The 22222-nt window shown below is 39.3% G+C and overlaps 1 protein-coding gene across 5 annotated transcripts in view; it reads right to left on the reverse strand.

Moving 5' to 3' along the window:
- The window catches only part of ATE1 (arginyltransferase 1), an 85968-nt gene that overhangs the window by 13281 nt on the left and 50465 nt on the right, over nt 1-22222 (reverse strand). For all 5 annotated transcript variants that reach the window (XM_030453354.1, XM_030453355.1, XM_030453353.1 and 2 more), the window contains exon 11: nt 6820-6940. In XM_030453354.1, coding sequence (XP_030309214.1) covers nt 6820-6940 — 121 coding nt within the window. The remainder of the gene's footprint in view (nt 1-6819; nt 6941-22222) is intronic.

Genomic DNA, 22222 nt, shown 5'->3' on the forward strand with positions numbered 1-22222 from the left:
AAATCAGTGAAATAAATCACAGTACTAAATCTCTATGAATTTCATTTTGGATTAAAATTTATTTTAATGAATTTATTAAATTTTATTTTGGGGTATTTTGCAGTCCAAGCCAAGTTCTCATGAATTATAGCCCAAGTCAGACAATGGTGCTTGTCAAGGGGCACTGGGTTTACTCCACTCTATGTAAGTCAGAAGCAGCTCTATTTAGAATCTCAATAAATACAAACACTTCCAATCACAAACAGCAAGCAAAGTTTGAGACATGCTGGCACATTGCAAATGGTGTTCAGATTAGGATTGCACTTTAAATCACATTTTAAAGCTCTCTCTGGCTTTGCAATTGATTCTTTTGGGAGGTACAGTCTAATTTCTAACCCACAGAAAGCCATTTATGCAGTGTCACTTGTTTAGGACTCACAAATTAATAACATAACCTTTTTATTAGAGAGTTACTGGAGTTTTTGAGCATATATTTTTGCATATATGATTAAAACTCCACGCCAGTCATTTCAGTTTAGTCCAAACATACTAAAAAGTAAGGGGGAAAAAATTGCCTGGCTACACCTTCTTGGCACTGTAATCATTGTTTAAATATCTTGTGTGCTCAAGGATCACACTGGCGTTAGAAATCTGCATTCTGATGCTTCCAAGTGTTTATAAACTTAATTAGAAACAGATAGAAACTTGTAAGATGTGTCTCTTCCAGAGGAGCTGCCAGAAATAATTGCTAGGTCTGTCTTTTTCTTGGTTACAAAATTCAAATTTATCACCTATAGCTCTGATAAGACAGTGGAGAGTTAGTGTGTTAGGAGAGTTTAGATCAGGATCTAGCAGAATTTATTTAAACTTTTCCTTAACTCTCTAACTCCAAAACACTGCATCTGTTAACAAAATTGTAAACAGCAGTTGTGTTACAGACCAGCAATTTCTCCCTAATCAGATGATTGCACACTTTTAAACAATTTGTTTAATGTTTTCCATCTGTGACAGTTCTGTGACTATATTTCCATCACCTCAAGAACTTTTTCCTTATAAATATTCATCTGCATCACACTTATAAACATTAACACTGACTCTCTTTTGCCTTAATCCAGCTGACTAGATTTTGGGATGCAACACCACACGGATCCAGCCCTTTCCCAGGGATCCAAATGGCAACCAGAGTCCCCTTCATGGGTACAGATACCTGGTGATAGCTTTTCAGTTCAGAGAGGGAGGAAGAATAAGACCAGTATCATTCTAATAAGCTACCCTTTAAAAATTTCTCTTAAATTAAACAGCCTCTGTACTTGATGGGAAAAAAAAAAAACCAACCAAATCCTTCTGGTTTTGTATACAATAAATGCCAAACGTGTCTGAAATGCAGCAAAGAGCAAAGAACAGCATCTAACTGGTACATAAGTGTTTTGAAAAGCACAGCACTAGAAATATCAGAACTACTAAATTAGTTGTGACAGATTATTTCTCTAGTGAAAGCACCATGGACACAAATCTGTTTTTTAAATAAAAACAATTTTGTGCAACTGCCCAAGCCTCCAGATTTCTGGGGAAGACTTCTAAGTTTTATTCACTAGAACTAATAACCCACAGTTTCTTGCAAGCAGCATTAAGATGCGTAATTAAGTCACAAATAAGATGGTTCAGAAGTTATTTAATACTGGGGATCTTGTCTCCTTCCACTGCTCCAGCTTATTCTGTGCAGCAGAATGACAATGCTGCAAAGCTGAGAGAAGTTTCAGTTTCCATGTAGCAGAGAAAGTGGTGAAGTTTTAAAAATCTGGTGAAAAATTGCAATAAAAGTGACAGGACTACCAGAGAAGAAGACTGGGAACTTTTAAGTAATTTTCCTTAGCACAGTAACTAAAAAAACCAGTGATCTGTATGAGCCCTGTTCATGAGGGAATACATTAAATGGCTGGGGTTTTTTTAGACTCCTGTGAGCATGCAGTGAGAGCTCTCACTTCAAATTCTGACCCCCTCAGAGATGTGGGTCCTGTCCCAGGACTATGGCACTGCTCACAGAGTCACAGATTGATTTGGGTAGGAAGGAACCTAAAAGATCACCTGGTTCCAACCCTTTGCATGGGCAGAGACACCTCCAACCAGCCCAGGCTGCTGGCAGTAATGTCAGATCCATCTTGGGCTGGCTATGGGATCTGCTACCCCAGAGCAGTAATCTTGAAGGAAAACCTTCAAGAAGAAAACCTTTCCTGTTGAGGGAAACCCCTTTGTGTCTCCCCACATTGTTCATTTCTCCTACAACTCTCATGCTGTGAAAGATTCCTCCATAAACTGAATGTATCTTATTAGATCCCTCTTCAAACCTCAACTTTACCTTGATGTTTAAAATAAAAAATCCCAGCTTAGTCTCTTAGTATTAAGTCTATTAATAGAGTATAATTTAATTTATTACTATAACTGACCAGACAAACCATTTCTGTATGCCTCCTATTTGCATCCACTGTGGTTTCTAGGAGCAAGGAGCATCTTGTCTCCAGCAAACACAAACCCAACCCAGAGTCTGGGTGTGCCTTTGTCATCTGCACTTTTCAACGCTGGAGAAAGTAATTTGATTTTAATTAATGTATTCCATCCAATTCTAGTTTGATTCCACTCTATTATTAGAGATACAGGAAGCTGAACAGATGTGTATTAGCTCAGCCTCTTCATCAACTTCAGCAAACAAATCAGTCAAGGAAAAAAAAAGCATTTAAATCCTTTTAGATTTGCACTACTACAGGAAGGAGGGACACAGCTTCTGCCACAAAGACTGCAGTGGGCACCAAACCACAGGTTTGTCCCTTGGGTTGCCCCTTTCACCCTGGCAGGAGACTTTAAAACTACAAAGGCTTTGAAGGCACCAGTCCAGATCTGGGTTGTCTCTGCCCTTATCTGAAGTTGCTTCTTAAACATGTTGAGAGTCCAGCACTGATGCAAAGGAAGATTTGATGTTTCCCACTAATTTGATTACCAGCCTCAAAGCAGATTTTCATCAAGATTTTCCCTCACAAAGCTTTCTTCACAGGCTTCTCTCAGCAGCAAGAGGCTGTGGGTCTCAACAGACATGATGAAAAAAGCCAGGTGGCAGAAAAATGGAAAGTGGAAGGATAAAAATATTGCCAGGGTACCAAGTAAATATTTCTCACTCTTTTCATACTGCAAAGCTGTGAGTTGAAGAACCAAGCAAGCAAAACCCTAAAGACCAGTTTGGAAAGGAGGAACCTGACCAGTGTGATAAGACAGACCATGCCCAGGAATATTTTAGGAGACTCCCATCACACGACTGAATTTTGCTCATCAGTTTTGAGATGCCACCAAAGCCAGTGGCAAGCACTCATCTGCTGAGCCATTAAATGAATTTCTTTTTTCTTCAACACAACTTACAGCCTCATTTCAGGTTGGATTTACCTGTACAAAGGGAGGACTAATGGTCTGCTCAGTGCAGTTCAACACAATCTCAGTACCCAAAGCCTCTACTCATGCCCTGCCCCACTCATTGCTTAAGTAAATGGTCAGTGTTCAACAAGAAACTGCAGAATCCTTATAGACTTCTCTCATTTAGTCTTCTGAATTTCTTAAACAGAACAAACAAAATGAAAAATCTGTTCTAAAAGACATGATTCAACGGGTAATTTAACCAAAACTTGGTAAACATGACCTTTTATCCATGAATTCTGCCTGAGCATTGCTATACAATTTATTGTTTTTCCTGAAGTAACTGAGGTTTTTCAATAAATGTTAGAATTGCACATAAAGAGCCTACAAACAGTTTGTTTAAATACCAGATTTGAGTGTCTGCTGGCACAAAACCTCATCACTGTCTCTCTGTGACTGTAGTATTTGAGGTTAAGTAAGGTTGAATCCCTCTACACTGGCCAGAAGCAGTACAGGGCTGGACCAGGTTTCAGCCATCATTAAACATTTAAACATTCACCCATGATTTGCCACCCTAAGCAATAAAAAGTTATTATAGTTCCTAGCATTGCTTTTTAAAAAAAAAGTTATTAACTGTTAGATACTTTTCCAGTTTTATCTCTGTGGTATAAAGTGCTAAGAGCTTTGCTTGGTTTGTCTGTCCTCTCTTCTTCATTCTTCATCTGTTAACAAAAGCATTAGACAAAGAGGAGAAGGGGATGGGAAACAATACACTTTAAATCCATTTGAAAATGCTCAAGCTTGGGACAACCACATAATGTAAACCAGGCAAAAATCCTCTGCCATTACCAATTAATATTTTTTTATACTTCAGAAAAATTTTGCTACTTTTTGTGAGCTTTTTTTTTTTTTTTCTTGGTGAAAAAACTAAATCTGATTACAGGAGGGTGCCCTGCAAAGTGATGGGTATGAGTACTCAGGAAACCTTTTCATATTTTATTTTATATTATTTATATTTATTTATATTATTTATATTTATTTATATTATTTATATTATTATATTTTCATATTTCATAGGATTCTGTGATATTTTAGGCACCCCCATAACAGCTCTGCTGGTTCCATCATGAATTTTCATAATCTGTAGCTGGTCAATTTACTAGGCCATTTTTTTTTCTTATTTTTCAAAGGGAGAGAAAAGGAGTTAAAAAATTGCCAAACCTGATGAAAAAACTAGTCTGAGGCAATTTTCTGACATTACACACCATATTAAAAGATGACCTTTTCCAGTGCCTGTTTTACTGCCCCAGGCAGCAATGCAAATCACCCCATTTCTCCCAGTTGTTTACTGGATCTGGTTATTGCCCACAGTTCCTACATTGGAAGTCCCACTCCTGATAAATCATGACCTACTTAAGTGACACAATTACAGGCAGTGTTACAGAAAGCTGATTTATGAGGAATAAAGCACACCACCATTCCTATTGCTCTTTTTAAAAATTCACTGTAACCTCATTAAACTCCTGTTACTGACTATTGTAGAGAGTAAAGAAGGAAACTGGCTTTACTGCAGAGAAATAGCTTCCTTAGAGCTAGCAACTATTTAAACCTCAAATCACTGTAAGCTCACAGCAGTTCTAGTGCATTTCAACGTGTAGCTATGTTTTAATTTCCTTAAACCACAGGACATAACTCACAGTTCCAGCAGTATCTGGAGTGAGATGTTCTGTGCTGATAGCAATGCGAAGTTTTCTATCCTTGCAGCTTCCAAATGCGTGGTATCCCCCCTGGAATTTCAGAGAATCAAGAAGAGGATGCCCCTTTGCTTGTATGGGGTTAGATCCTTTGAAGGCAGTAGTTCAGTTTGCACTTAAAAAAAATCCACTTCTTTCTGAGTAACAAGAATATCTTGAACACTGCTGGGCTCCAAAACCATTTCTCTGCTTCCTCCCACCTTTGTCATTTTTCTCCAATTTCCTCTCACCAATCTAATAATGATTCCAGTTGATCAAGACATGATGTGCCACATATATAAATCTCTTGAAACGCTCTGTATCATTTATGTATCATTTAAATCACTTTAAATGCTCTTTTCTGATGGTGGCAGATGTTTCTGTACAAGCATCCAAGGCCACTCCCCAGTCTATTTCCCACTGCATTGCATAGATATCTGCAGAATCCCTAAAGAACATTCTCTGTTTGCACACAACACTTGATTCTGCTACTAAAAGTTGAAAATTAGTATCTGCATCTATAATTGTATTTGAACTTCATTTCTGTTGCAATAATTATCTTAGCAAAACTGCTTAAGTGGTAACATGCACAGGATAAGGAAAAGCCAGGAACTCAAGCAGCTTTCTCAGAAGTTCACAATCCTCCTGAAGTGGTCATGTGTTTCCAAATTCCTTTCATTTATCATCAGGCAGTTAACCAGCTAGTGAATGAAAATTTTATTCAATGACAGCCATGAAAAACAAAACACACAACAGCTCTTGAAGATGACTTCAACTCAGAGACAGATGATGATGGATTAGAGTCAGACTTTTGATGGCTAAAAACAGAGCGTGGTTTTATACACTCTTGAGCTTAATCACCAGCATATCTGAATAATACCATAACCTTTCTCAGCTGTTATTCAGTGTAGAAAGAGAAAATTTCAAGATGATGATATCCCAGCAATTTGCAATTAATGAAAAAAGTTAATCAGTTTTTTTGCTTTCCACCCAAGCATCACACCAAGCATTGTCTAACACAGCTCCCCTGGGGTCTGGAATCCACTCACAGAGTAAATAGCTAAAAGCAAGTACATGTGTTTGGGTTTTTTTTTACATTTGATTGCATTGTTTTACAGTATCATTACTGCATTATGTTCTGGTTAGTAACACTGTGGATGATTCTATACTGGCAAATCACAAAGCACCTATTTTACAGACTGTAAAAATTTAGATTTACTTCAAGATGTTGAAGGTGTTTCTGCTGCTCATTGTATTCTTTCAATTTGCTGACAAATTGTTAAAATAAATCTGCCACTTTGTTTCTCAGCAAAAGCACTGGTTGCCTTTAAGCTTCTCCAGTCCTTTCACTTTCCTCTATTGATTCTAATTTCCTTCCTTTATGGATTCGTCCAACTGGAATCGCAGGGAGGAACAATTATTGGGCAGGCCTTGCTCATGCACAGAACAGCAAATATAATTAGCTGAAAGGCAGCAATATGTGTTCATTTAGAACTCCATCTAGTCTGTAAACCAGAACATACTTAAAATTTGTCCCACTTATTTTATGTTCAAAGATTAAACTATTTGCTCAAGCTCACTGGAGGAGCTGTGAATTTTACACTTCCTTGCTTTCCAGCTCAGATTTCCATAATGCTTCAAGCAGCAGAGGAAACCAAAAATGTGATAAAAAGAAGACAGACAGTTTGCAGACCTGTTCTGGTGAACTTACCAGCTTTGGCATCCTGGTTGAACCGAGAGTACTTGGAATGCTCCAGCAGGGGCAGGCACTGCTCAATCGGTGTCCAGACGTACGTCTCCGGACACAGCAAGTCAGAGGGTTTGTACTGACCCTGGAGAGGAGAAAGGAAAAAAAAGTGAAGGGAAAAAGATAAAAAAAAAAAAGTAAGTAGTCCTATCAGTTGCACAAAAATGTTCTGGCTACAACTTTCCAGATTTTCCTATGAACAAGGAATAGTTTTAATCTAATCAATACCAAATGAATCAGGGAGAGCTTTGCCGACATCCCAAGCTTCCTCCTGTAGTAATTTGGACACCAGCTCAGGAATACAAACCTAAGCTTGGCACTTGGAGAAAACTTAAAATGAACAGGATGCATTTTTACAGTATTCAAGATGAACTACAAAAGTTTTGGCTTTGCTTACTGAAACTTCAGATTTAATTTATCCCCTAGATTTCTGCTGAGCTGGTGCCGTCACTAAAAAACTCAGCACCTCCAAAAGCAGCTTGTCTCAAGTGTTGCTCATTCTAGCAAAAAAAAGAAAAAAAAATGCAGACCCTGAAACAATCTAACAAAAAATCCACTTAACAGTAACCAGGATGCTGCTTTCATTGCATTAGTGATGGAGCATTCTTTTTATTGCTACTTAAATTGTAATGTTTTCTTTTTAATTTATGGAGTTTTTCCTGGAATAGCTCACAGATAAATAATCATGAGATTCTTCTATTCTTCATTGATTTATTAAAAAGATATCCTTTGCAGACATTTCCAGAGACTAAACAGCCATAATTATTTTCCCTTTAGCTACACAGAAAATCACCACCTCAGCAATAATAACCTGCTCTAATCAGATCTGCATTTGATTTAAAATAAGATTATTCATCAGCCTATAACTTAAGTCAAAAGTCTGTCTTTGATCCACTATTCATTTAATCCATATCTTGTCAATGTTCAGAGCCATATGGTGGCAATATCAAATTAATCTGGAACCTGAAAATTCAGTTCATGTAGCAGCTTGAAAAACAGCCATACAATAAATAAAATGAAAAAGATTAAGGATCTCAATTAGACAGATGTTGAGGCAACAGTTAATGACAGGACATTATAGGAAGTGACACTGATGGTGATGGAACTGAGAATCCTTCATATCCATTACTGCAAACAGGTAACAAAGGTGATCACCTTGCTATGAATCACAACATCTACTATGAAAAAAAGGCAAATTGAGATTGCCTCTTATTCTCTAAGTGTTCAGTGTAGTGAAATGAGGCAACCAGGTGCCACTAATTGCCAGGGAGTGAGCATGAGCTTGTGTCAAGCCCACCTGTGCCTAATTAGGGCCGGCCCCCACTGCACATGAGCAGGACCGGGGGCCAATAAAAGGTGAGTCCTGAAGCACAGGCTCAGCTCAGTCCTGAGCATGTTTGCAGAGAGGTCAGTCACTCTTGGAGCACTGTATTACCTTCATTGTGCCACTAGCGCTCATCGCCCTCAGGGTGAGGCTTGAGTGGTGCAGCTGGCTAAGCACGTAACTACACACCCCGAGCAATGCTCTGGGGCTGCAGGTTCAAGACTCTTCAAAGCCTCACCCTGACAGCGATGAGCTCTAGTGGAGCAATAAAGGTGCTGAAAGCAGCACTTAAAGCCAAGCATGCCGAGATTGTGAGTTCCAGTGTGAGTTGAGCCTGTGTCTTAGGTCTTACCTTTTATTGGCCCCCTGGTCCTGCTCATGCGCAGTGGGGGCACACCTTAATTAGGCACAGGTGGGCTTGACACAAGCTCATGCTCACTCCCTGGAAATTAGTGGCACCTGGTTGCCTCATTTCACTACAGTTCAGACCCTAGTCCAGGCTTCCCAGAGAAGCTGTGGATACTCCAGAGTGTTCCAGGCCAGGCTGGATGGGGTTTGGATCAAGCTGGTCTGCTGGGAGGTGTTCCTGCCCATGGAAGCTGAGTTTGAAGGTCTCCTCCAACCTAAACCAGTCTATTATTCATTCTATGATTCAATATTTAGACTAGAATTAACTCTTTATCATTATTATGCATTTCCCACATAAATTGGGAAATTGCTTTCTATTCTAAGGACCAGAAATATTACCTCTGATAAAAACCAAGTCATAAATAACTACATGAAAAAAAAAAGCAAAAACCAAGCTTCCTATTGAATCTTGTCAAATAACTGATGTATTTTTCTGAAATGAGCATGTATGTCTCTGATCTTCTTATTTGAACAACATCCAGAACTGACCTGTTACTACCAGTGTGGTTTTGTTTGTTTGGGCTTTTTTTTTGTTCTGTTTTTTAATTAACTGGAAATTTCTACATCAAGATAAAACAATAATCTTCCAGTTCCATGGAGAAACCTCAAGGCCTTAGAAAATCCTCTAAAGCCAGAGAATGGAAATGCCATTAACAAACTGCTTGGACATGGCATGCAATCAGAAATAGCTGTATGGTATGTTAAGGTAATGTTTAAAGGTAATGTTTTAGTCACCAGGACTCAGATGAAATAATTTGAGGACCTGGGGAAAAAAATAGGTATTTTCAGTCAGACATTAAAAAAAAAAAAAAAAATTAGAACATAATTACTTGTTGATTTAAAGATATTTTCTCTTCTGGCCAAAGAGGCAGAAAGAGCCAAGTAATCCTATTTCAGAGTTGTCCTTTAAGCACAGAAACTACAAGGTTGCAACTTAGTTTCTCCTAGTAGCATGGACATACTCATGGGTGTAAGTAAAGATTGCTCAGCCACTTAGCTTTTCCAGAAGACACTGAAGATTCTGAAACAAGAGATACTGAAATATATCCCATTTGTGAAAATCACACATGAAAAAATTCTACCATTCCACAGACTGGTTGTAAATTTCCCAGTTCTTTCTGTAATGTCATATTCTGTCATAAAATGGGATGTACTTAATCAACCACACTGCAGCATGACTAGTTTGGCTATAACAAAAAAAGTGCTTTTTGACTGAGCAAAACAGCAATGGGAAAATCTGATTATCCACTGTAGCTTCAGTATTTATTTTAGACATCAAGATACCCTAATTAAGAGTTAAAAAAGGAAGCACGAGTTCTGAGGTAACTTCCTTTAGAGGGTTTCTTCCCCTGAAATTTAGAATCTTGGTAATAAACTCCCCTGAAGTTGTGTGAGGCTGTGGTGATGATGAGAGACAGGAAAGAGGCACCACTGATGAGTGACATGAAATGTAATTAGAGGTAAAAATTAAACAAGCCACTGATGCTCTTCTATGCCTTCCCATTTAAAAAGTATTTCCAAACATATTAGAAATAAGATATTCCTTCTGTAAAGATATTTTATTTACTCTACTGGTTAAACCCACATCCCATGACTCACTCAGTGGAGGAAGTGGGAAGATGGAGACATCCAGAGGGATGTTTCCCAGTGGATGATGTTGGCACTGTCTCTAAATTGATAGATTTAAAAAGGGAATCCACAGAATTTGTTCAGTGAGATGGAATAATTTTTAAGGGCTTCTGTCCTTTTTTTTTTCCCACCTTCCCTTAAACACTTACTCTTAATTTATTTACTTTCTTAAAAATCTTAAAAACTCAGCATGAAAATAAACAATTAATCCTCCTCATTTCCACCCTCTCCTTATTCCTAAACTGTGAAAAAATCTGACTGCAAGAACCCAACCAGATTCTGCCTCATCTACAGCAGCATCTGTATTTCTAGAAAAAATGTTCACATTTCACTATTCACACTAAAACTATTATATAAAAAGCCTCTTAAAAAAAAAAAAAAAGCCTCTAAGCATGCTATTTATATTCCTTCTTGTTCTTAATATTGTTGATTTGCAGTATACTCCCAACATAAATCCAAAATAGAAAGGGGATCTACAGAAAGTGGATGTCCCAAAGGGAACTGCTTCAGAACTATTCACCACAGCAGAAGAACTTCATGATATTTGCACAAGTGTTTTTGAAAAGAATTTCTTTTTGGCTTCAGAGCTAAATTAGCACACATTTCAGAAGTAATGCTCTCGATGGTAAAGTTCCACAACTGAAAACATTTTGCTTTCTTTTATCTCATAATAAAAAAAAGCTCTTGCACAGTAGCACTGCTTATGCTGTCCAGACCATCTTGGGAATACTTAACTGCAAGAATCTGAACAAAAAGCATCATCTTACAGACCATCCCTAAGCACTCCTCTTATGTTTCAGCTTCATAAATCCAATACCACCTGCTGGTGAAACCCCACTCCATCTCTGTACAGCAACCACACATATTTCTCTCTGTGCATCTACACTATCTTGAGGAATATCCAACACGATGTCAAATGTGTTATTTAGAAACAGGAAATTAAAAAAAAAACCCAATACATTTGCCCAAAATTTCATAATTTTTCATAGACATCCAGAAGCACCCTTCTTGAGACAGAATATTAACACATTTTGACCACTGAGCAGGTCCAAGGAAGTGATTCTGCCCCTGTACTCAGCACTGGTGAGGCCACACCTCGAGTACTGTGTCCAGTTCTGGGCCCCCCAGTTCAGGAAGGATATCGCGGTCCTGGAGCCGGTCTAAAGGAGGCAACTGGGCTGGTGAAGGGACCCAAGCACAGATCCTATGAGGAGAGGCTGAGGGAGCTGGGGGTGTTGAGGCTGGAGAAGAGGAGGCTCAGGGGAGACCTCATCACTCTCTACAACTCCCTGAAAGGAGGGTGTAACCGGGTGGATGTGGGTCTCTTTTGCCAGATGACTTTCAACAAGACAAGAGGGCAGGGTCTCAAGTTGTGCCAGGGGAGGTTTAGGTTGGAGATTAGAAAGAATTTCTTTCTGGAGAGGGTGATCAGGCTATGGAATGGGCTGCCCAGGGAAGTAGTGGATTCTCCGTGTCTGGAGATACTTAAAAAGAGACTGAATGTGGCACTCAGTGACATGGTCTAGCAACCGCAACGGTGGTTCAAGGACTGGACTTGATGATCTCTGAGGTCCCTTCCAACCCAGCCAATTCTATGATTCTATGATTCTATGAAATACCCCAAACTCTGACAGCCAACAATAGGAAATATTCAGTGAAGACTCATGTGAAGCTACTTTGCCAATACTCTTGACCTCCAACAGTTTAATGCAGACCCTTCCACAAGCAGATAACTTCAGTAAGAATGCATTTTGCCATTAAATTATCCTAAAAAACTGCTGTGATTTACTTCAAACTTTAGCTCTGTTTGATGAGCACCCCTACCTCAGCTACAGAAATGCAGTGAACACTTGTTTTATTTATCTTCATATCAATCATGATTTTACAGACAAATACAGTACCTCCATCAGTCTGAGGGGACCTAAATTCTTTACTGCATCCTGTTCCTTAAGGCATTCTATACCTTTATCCATCCTATTCAACCTGTCCTCTTTCCATTTCTAAATACAACAGAGTTGTATTTAAATTCTCAACACTAGAGAACTGCACAATCTCTCTCCTTTGTGGGAAAGGGCCACAGGGAAAACACATCCAAGCAGCATTAGTTCAAGGAGTAGGAGAGCACAAAGTATAATAAAGATATAAAGAAAACTAAAAGAAGAACACCTGACTTATCTATCAAATACTTAAAATTAGTACAGCTCAGAAATTCCTGAGCATGAAGTTTCTTCTACCAAGTCAGCTCACTACAGTATAAATGTGACTGTTCAATAAAAAATACCCCCAAGACATTTTATTGTCACTAATCTTTGGGACATTTTTCTTCCTATATAATATAAAAGAAAGAGCCTTTAGGGTGCTTTCCCTTTTAATATCAGACATGTTGAATTTTAATTGGAAACTTCTGGAAATAAATTTTACATTGAAGCTGCCAAGAATAAATTAATACTTCACACGATGATATTCTTTGGTTTTGCAGTTTCCAAATCAGAACTGACCAGAACTTCTCTGAACTTGTGTTCCACAGGAAGGGCAAAGGTTTTAATGAGACTTTAGTCTGGAGATTACTTCTAAAATATTTTGTAAAATCTGAGGGATTTGGTAAGCACTTGAGATGAAAAACACCAGCAGAGTTTGTTTTTGTAGTCTGAGTAAAATCTAAAAAGTAGAACCAAGAAGGGGAATAGTCTCAAAACTGGAGAAGGTCAAGCACCAGTAGCACTGAAAAAACAAAATAGGAAGGTTAAACACACATTTAATTCTTTTATCGGGTACAGCTTACATCTGTATTCTATTTTTTCACAATAAACTCCATTGATCTTTTAATAAAAGCCAATTAAGACTGCCTTCATCTCCATTCCCAGCTAACTGCTTAAAAAAAGAAGCAACTGCTGAAAACCAAAGCAACCCCAAATGATCAGCAGCCACCCAGCAGAGAGAGGCAACGCCGGCCGAGCAGCAGCGCTCGGGTCTGCAGCTTTATTCAATTCAGCCTCTGCACTGCAAGACAACCCTGCTGGAATCCCAGCAGCAAAAACCCTACAGCAGCCCCTTGGCTCCCTGATTTTCTAACATCAACAGAAATCGATTTGATTGATCCCCAGGAGAGTCCTTCAGAGGGAACTCCCCAAATGCCGCCAGCGAGGCCCGAACCTCAGAATCCCTTTGTGCTCCCAAGCCTCAGCACTGCCTCATGTGGGACCCAGCTGTGCAGGGCCTGAAAGACTTAAAAACACAAAATAATCCAAAGAACCCATGCAAAATTCACTCCTGTCTCATAGTCACCAGGTTGTTTGGGTTTTTTTTAAGTATATTTTAAGCACACACAAAAAAACCCTAAAACGAGGAGATATGGAATTTAAAAAAAAGCAGATTTATCAAAGAGAGATGATTGGAATCTTCAGATTGACCACAAAAGTATTCAGCACACAGGTATATGCAGGAAAGGAGTTAAATCAGCAAATGTATTGTTTGTGAGTAATTCAATGAATAACGATCAATTTGGATTTAACCTTGGAGTTGCAGGTTCAAACAGACTGATACTGCACTGCCAGTCTCAAGCAACTTGGTTTTATCCAATGCAAGCTTTGAATTCATTTTTAATTAACATTTTTAAGGCCAAAGAGTTGCATTCTTGAGAGCTTTGCAGCCTGTTCTTAAAGAAAAATGCATTGTAATCCTTGTAATCACAGTGGTAGGAACAACAAGTAAAATTAATTTTCTAGCTCATAAAATACCCATTTCTTTTGAGAAGTCTATGACTTACATTCTGTGAGTAAAATACAAATTTTTCATGCTTCAATTCAAGTAAAAGTCTACCACACTTACATCAGTTAATTTGCCATGAGAGATATTTTTCTGCCATTTTATTTTTAAATGTGCCCCAACAATCCTTAAGCTGACTGCCCAAAGCAATGCAACCTGCCAATTTTTACCTCTTTCCTGTTTATTTCTCAGTTCAATGTAAAGTATTAATAGAAATAATTAATGATAAAATCTTTCCAAGGAGAAAACAGTTATGGTTCTTCTTTCCTACATGTGTTACAGCTAGTAAGAAACAAATAATTTCCTACAAATATTGACTGCATATTCACACTTAGCTATTCTTCACTCAATATAAAAAAATAACGTTTCAGAAGGTTTTTGCAGTGTCCCTGAGGACAGTGTCTCAGTGTCCACTCAGTCTGAAGTCACCACATGAAAGCCACTGGATATAAAATAAAGCCAGTGATTAAGCTTGCAGAAAAGAGAGAAATATCATAGAATCATAGAATCATAGAATTAGCCGGGTTGGAAGGGACCTCAGAGATCATCTAGTCCAACCCTTGACCCACAGGAGCAGTTGCTAGACCATGGCACTGAGTGCCACATCCAGTCTTTTTTTAAATGTCTCCAGGGACGGAGAATCTACCACCTCACCGGGCAGTCCATTCCATAGCCTGATCACCCTCTCCGTGAAGAAATTCTTTCTAATATCTAACCTAAACCTCCCCTGGCACAACTCAAGACTGTGTCCTCTTGTCTTGTTGAAGGTCGTCTGTGAAAAGAGTCCAGTTCCCACCTCTCTACAGCCTCCTTTCAGGGAGTTGTAGACAGCAATGAGGTCTCCCCTGAGCCTCCTCTTCTTCAGGCTGAACAGCCCCAGCTCTCTCAGCCTCTCCTCATAGGGCCTGTGCTCGAGTCCCTTCACCAGCCTGGTTGCCCTCCTTTGGACCTGTTCCAGGACCTCTACATCCTTCTTAAACTGAGGGGCCCAGAACTGGACACAGTACTCGAGGTGTGGCCTAACCAGCGCTGAGTACAGGGGCAGAATCCCTTCCCTGGACCTGCTGGTGACGCTGTTTTTGATACAGGCCAGGATGCCATTGGCCTTCTTGGCTACCTGGGCAACATCTGTATGTTCAGGAATTACATCATAAAAACTACATTTCTAACACCTCCTTGGTGATTCGACAAACACATACTTAAAATGAACACTTAGAAAAGATAATTTAAAGATCATTTTTGCTGGGGGGTGATTGCCAGTCTTTTATGTTGATATTCTTTGCATTTTGAGATTTATTCAGGCCAGTGGGTGCCTAATGTACAGTAATATTCCTGAACTTGGACACAGGCCATAAAACATTTGGGATTATTCCCACCTCATACCTGCTCTCAGTCATTTTTTTTTTTCTGCTAGGGTAGATGGATACCTAAATACATATAAACAAATTCTACTTTTACTATTCTTAGACTTCAGTAAGCTTAATCTAAACAATAAATTCTGCCAGGCTGTATTTGCTTGAGAAGTTCATAAGCTATTGTCTGAAAACAACCCCAGCTTCATGCCCCTTTTGGCAGACACAGAGATGGGGAAAACCACCTGAAATTCAACTTCTCTTTCCACCCATCATAGATCCCTCTCCAGCTACACTTCCCAGCCACTCCTGACTTCCCAAATTCCCACTGTTCCTTCCACACAATGTATTTATTCAGTTTCCAGCTTATACAATAGAAACATTGTACTAAATATAAATTTATGATTTTAAATTTTTTTTTTGCAAGTTTGAGCAGAAAGAATTATATAAACCATTCACTGTTGCCCTTTCCCTTTGGGGATGCTGTGTAATAAATAGAAATCTGAGCCCCAAACCTGGGCAGTGACAGGTATAAGGCTGCTTAAAGCCAGGTATCTGGAGAGACAACAGTACAAAACATTACAAAATAGTCCCTTCAAGACCAATAAGGAGCATTATTTACCTTCCCCCAGCTACTGCACTTTGGCTCCAAACTTTTGGTGACAGAAAAATCAAATTTATGGATCCTGAACTGCCTTAAGCTGAAATAATAATAACCAAATGACAGACAAGTATGAATACAACTCCTGAAACTGAAAACAAAGAGAAATATTACAAGTATGTAGCTACTCAAAAAAAAGCTTACATAAAATTAGGGTCACTTTTAAAGCATATTTTCTGAGCACTTTTGCATCATCAAACTATTTGCCTTTATCTTTCCCAAGATTCTATTATTATCATCATCATCATTATTATTGGTGTTGTTATTGGCACACAAAAATAAAAGAGCTGCTGATATGGGGTGGTTCTGACAAGAAACCATCCTGTACATTCCTGGCTGGAATTCCAGAGATTGCCACCAAGAATATTAAACCATTGCACAGCTACAATTTCCATTCCCTCTTTCTCATTTATTATAATTTAATATCAGTGATACTAAACAGGTAGAACAGTGACATGATTCTATTTTGCCCATAGAGAAGCTACTCAGGAATCTTTTAAAAAGCAGCACAGTTTGAAAAAGCTTCAGTGGAAAACAGAAAGAAGAGTTAAGGCTGAATTTTAGCCAGCTTTTCATAGAATCATAGAATCATAGAATTAGCCGGGTTGGAAGGGACCTCAGAGATCATCTAGTCCAACCCTTGACCCACCGGAGCAGTTGCTAGACCATGGCACTGAGTGCCACATCCAGTCTTTTTTTAAATGTCTCCAGGGACGGAGAATCTACCACCTCACCGGGCAGTCCATTCCATAGCCTAATCACCCTCTCCGTGAAGAAATTCTTTCTAATATCTAACCTAAACCTCCCCTGGCACAACTTAAGACTGTGTCCTCTTGTCTTGTTGAAGGTCGTCTGTGAAAAGAGTCCAGTTCCCACCTCGCTACAGCCTCCTTTCAGGGAGTTGTAGACAGCAATGAGGTCTCCCCTGAGCCTCCTCTTCTTCAGGCTGAACAGCCCCAGCTCTCTCAGCCTCTCCTCATAGGGTCTGTGCTCGAGTCCCTTCACCAGCCTGGTTGCCCTCCTTTGAACCTGTTCCAGGACCTCTACATCCTTCTTAAACTGAGGGGCCCAGAACTGGACACAGTACTCGAGGTGTGGCCTAACCAATGCTGAGTACAGGGGAAGAATCACCTCCCTGGACCTGCTGGTGACGCTGTTTCTTTTACAACAACTTGAAAAAATATCAAGTATATTACAGGGAAAAAAGTAATATGCTTTGTGCTTTTACTTCAAAAACCAAAAGTTTTGGGGAATAAAAATAATCTGATAACTGAAATGGGTCTTGTTTACTTTAAATCTGCTGCAGAAATTCTTAAGCAGACCCTAGCATTAAACTTGGAAAGAGAACTTTTAAAAAAAAAAACAACTATGATAAAAAGATAAAACCCAAGTAGGGGCCTCAGGAGGAATGCTTCATTAGAGACACACCAACTATGTTGACTTTGGTCTATCTCAAAAGGGGTTTATTTTGGCAGCTGTGAGAAGCAAAAGGAAAAAAAAAAGTGAGTGTTCAATCATGTGGATCTCATCTCTTTTCTTGAAGAGCTGCCATAAACTGACAATAATTTTGAGTTCATTAAATTAAACGTATGAAATTAAGTATTAAAGTTTATTTCATTATATTGGACATACAGTGAAATAATCGCAGGGAAAATATGCACAACATAAGAGATCATAGGCACACTTTACTCTTAGATACACAAAAATGTCACCCTGATATCAAATAACATTAAACATTCATTAATAGCTCACTAGCTGGAATCAAATCTAAAAACCAGCATTAATCTGGGCAGCTTACAGACATACTCTGCAGGAAAGCTCAATTAATGCCCTGTCAAAAAAGGCTTCTACTATCTGGTATCAAAGTAAAAACACAGCAGACCATGTTTATTTAATAGAAAAAGCATATAGTCAAGCACAGAATTAAATTGATAGAATTTAAATGAAAGGGAGCATGTTTTAAAATATTTCTCTGTACAGCTGCACAGGGAACTGGAACATTAACATTCACCAGAACTAAACCAGCAGCACAAAAGGAATGAGTGTGAGGGCAGTGGTCATAATTTTTTAGGACTTTTTTTTCTTTAATGTGATTATGATGGACCAAAAAGTAAACCAATGCAAATTAACTTTTTAATCCTTTATGATGATTAAAAGAAAGCAGGGACTAAACCTGCTACCCTTGCTCATATGACTCACTTCAACTCAAATCTGCTTTTTCTCAACTTTTAAAGCAGTAACAACCCTGAATAATCCTAAGAGGCAACTCAAGAGAAAAGCAGGTACGTTCTACAGCGAGATACAGCAGTTGCTTTTCAGGTATCTACCAAGACTCTAATTTACTCTTTTTATAGATACTTAACACATGCTTTGCTCTTACAAATTAACCCAACCATAGCTTCTTGGCCTCTGGCTAAAACTGTTCACTACTGTGCACTGTCCATAGAATCATAGAACTGGCTGAGTTGGAAGGGACCTCAGAGATCATCAAGTCCAACCCTTGATCCACTCCTGCTGCAGTTCCCAGCCCATGGCACTCAGTGCCACATCCAGTCTCTTTTGAAATATCTCCAGACACGGAGAATCCACTACTTCCCTGGGCAGCCCATTCCAATGGCTGATCACCCTCTCCAGAAAGAAATTCTTTCTAATATCCAACCTAAACCTCCCCTGGCACAACTTGAGACCCTGCCCTCTTGTCTTGCTGAGAGTTGCCTGGGAAAAGAGCCCAACCCCCCCCTGGCTCCAACCTCCTTTCAGGGAGTTGGAGAGAGTGATGAGGTCTCCCCTGAGCCTCCTCTTCTCCTGCCTGAACACCCCCAGCTCCCTCAGCCTCTCCTCACAGGATCTGTGCTCGAGTCCCTTCACCAGCCCAGTTGCCTCCTTTGGACCTGCTCCAGCACCTCAATCTCCTTCCTGAGCTGAGGGGCCCAGAACTGGACACAGGACTCAAGCTGTGGCCTCACCAGGGCTGAGCACAGGGGCAGAATCCCTTCCCTGGACCTGCTGGCCACGCTGTTCCTGATACAGGCCAGGATGCCATTGGCCTTCTTGGCCACCTGGGCACACTGCTGGCTCATGGTCACCTTCCTGGCAATCCAGACTCCCAGGTCCCTCTCTGCCTGGCTGCTCTCTAGCCAGAAACCTGTATTTCTTCCTGGCCATGAATTTCTCTGTATTTTTAACTCTTTTGACCAGTGTGTCTTCCTCCAGATCAACTTCTGTGGTTCTGTGGTTCAGTCCAAGCCCCTTGTGTCACCTTCCCCATCACTGCCCAAACCTTCCCTACCTTTCCAAGTCTCTCTCCAACAAATCTCCTGAAAGTTTTCCCCATAGTCCCAAACCTTCTCTTCTCCTAGTTCCAAAACTCAACCCTTTATCCCCCCCTCCAGAACCCCTTCTGCTAATTAATTATCTGTCTCTTCATTCCCACTCAGCCCATCACACCACCAGCAACACGACCTTGGTACTCGACTTTCCCTAAGTGCTGCTTCTGCCTCTGATGGGGTTCCCTAAAAACTCAGCCTCAAACACACAAAATTTGCCAAAATTCTATTTAGACAGGACTATCAGGGCAAGAAAATAAGACCTACTCATGAAAGTCTGGCTTGTTGGTAGCCTTATACTGAATAAATGATTTTATACTTCACCTTCATGTCCAGCTCTTGACTCAGTCTGGGGAATATTTGAAGACATAATAAATCCTAGACTAATTGACAGCTTTCCAAATTGTGAAACACTGATAATCATGAGTTGAAATATACTCCTAATTAAGAATTCAGACACGAGATGTTGCTTTTAGATTAAGTTATGCTACGTGGGATTTTCAAAAGCATTTACAGTATTTATGCAACTAAGTCAAGTTGAAAAACCAATGTGACTTTAAGAACTGCCACTCCATCTGTTTTAATTTCCATTTGATTTCCTACATCTAAGAACAAGAGATAATATTCAGACCAGTACAGGATTTTTAAATTAAAGGCTTTTTGTTAATATTTGGTACATGTGATGTTTTTCAAGTCTAATAATGAAAAAAATGAGTAAAAGCCAAATAATTTACCTTTAGCCATTCAACATTGAAATATAAACAACCCAGTAGTGAAGAAACAGTTTCAACAACAGTGGTACTGTGTTGTTATATACACAAATAGGTGTTAGAGTCATTTTAAGACAGAAGAATGAAGTTGTAGTCTAACAAATAAAAAAAAACCACAGCAGAGGAAAGCTTATTAGTATAAACTGATCCAGCAGCATCTTGACAAGATGACACTGTGAAATTGAAGTTAACAGATCCTTTAACACACACAAAAAGATGTCATTCAGACTAAAAATCCAATGGAAAACCAGGCTATGATAACTCTCAGTTTTTAAGTGTCTGCAGTTTGTATTAGGACAGAGTTAACACAACTCTGCCAAAAAAATCTAAACCTGCTTGCTTCCCTACGACTGGAGATTACAGAAAATGAATAAATAAATAGAAGGGTTCTGCCACATTATTTCAAGCATGTGTTAGAACTTAAAACTTAACAGCATGGAAAGCAACAGCCATCTGTCCAAAGGATCAACAAGGATCTGCAGAAAAACGCTGGGCCACCAAAAGTTCACTCTGAAAGAACTTTCCTCTATTGTCCCTAAAAATGTTTATTTTCACAGCAAATTTTTCTTCGTGAAATAAGCAGTCTAATTTTAGGTCCCTTTTGTTTGTCGAGTGTTTGTTAAACAAGCTTGCTTTGTTTGCTGGGAGAAGAGAATCTGTAAACAGGGACTTGGTGTGCTATGCCAGGAGCCCCTCCTCAGCAGGAGAGCATCCTCCTGCACCTTGGGACCAGCTCAGCAACCACACAGCTCAGCTGCAGCCAGGATTCATCTCACTGCCTCCAAAGGAGACCAAAATCTGGGCTGTAAAGCTGTACAAATGCTGTCACCAGAGAAGTGATGGTGTGTAGCATCCAAAACACAAACCCCTACTGCAAGGGCCAAAAACCCCAATGGTGCAGAAAGCAGCATCCAGGTTCTGTCCATCTCCTCAGCCTCTCCACTCCAACCTGAAAACCAGGCTGAAGCTCTAAGAGTTGCCAGAAGAAATATTAAACTGGGAGAGCCACTGAGTTTCTCAGCTTCAACGCATTTGAGTCCCTCTGGGACCGTGCTAAATATAAGTAAGTGGTGAAAGAATCCAAATATAGGAACACCAAACAATTGTAGGAATAAGACACAGAAAATAGGGGCAGATAGAGAGATGTATAGAATTTTTGTCAAGCTATTTTGCAACTGCCCGAGGACATAATATAATAAAAATAATTGTGTGCTTTCAGCATGTTCTTTCTGACATTGACTTCTTTCAAACTCTTCCTTATGCTTGTGAATACTGTCTCCTTAATTATAAACAAAATATTAAACTCTTAACACGAGAATTCTTGTCAAATAAGCCCATCTTTTTTTATACAAAAGTGAATAAAATGAAATTACAGTAGCAAATTCTGTAGCAGTCATTCTGTGTGGAGGTTTTGTATTTATTAGCAATGTAAATGCACACGTGCATGCATGTGGCTCTGTAAAACTGCCCAACACTCTTCTCATTGCTGGCTAGAACAGATTCACTATTATGCTTGCATCCAAATTATTACCATTAAAAGGTACACAAATGTCTATTTTCATGTTCAGGCAAACACTGTTGGACATGGTGTATCCCCTAAGTCTTTGCTCTGAAACATCAATACTTCAGTTTTCTCTTCAGGCCAGATATCTGGAAATTCTTTTCTTTATAAGAATCTTCACAGAAGAAAACAAGTTTGGAGGCAAATGGGGGGGGATCTCTACCATATGTTATATTAAAACTTGATCATACCAAACCTGGTAATTCAAGGGTATAATAAACATACATCCAAACATAGGATATGGAGAGTATTAAAAGGAAAATTGCACTTATAAAAATCCAGCACTTTTTGGATATTATAACAGTTCATAATCCTCCCTTCTCAGAATTAAAAGAATTGAAAAACTGTCCAGGCAACAATCTTGCTGTATTTTAAAAGCAATAAAACTCCACGTTGTTCCATGTTGCACATGCACCCCCAAAAACATGACTCCACCTCCACCTATTTTTAGCACATTTCTAAACCAGACAACCAAGTATCTCAATACTTAAATGCCCGCCCTCATATGCCAGTAAGCATTGGCACAATCATTTTTATTCAGATCTACAAATCTAAAGGATGGGGGCTAAAA

This window comes from Calypte anna, chromosome 6, assembly GCF_003957555.1.
Source record: "Calypte anna isolate BGI_N300 chromosome 6, bCalAnn1_v1.p, whole genome shotgun sequence".
Lineage (NCBI taxonomy): Eukaryota > Metazoa > Chordata > Aves > Apodiformes > Trochilidae > Calypte > Calypte anna.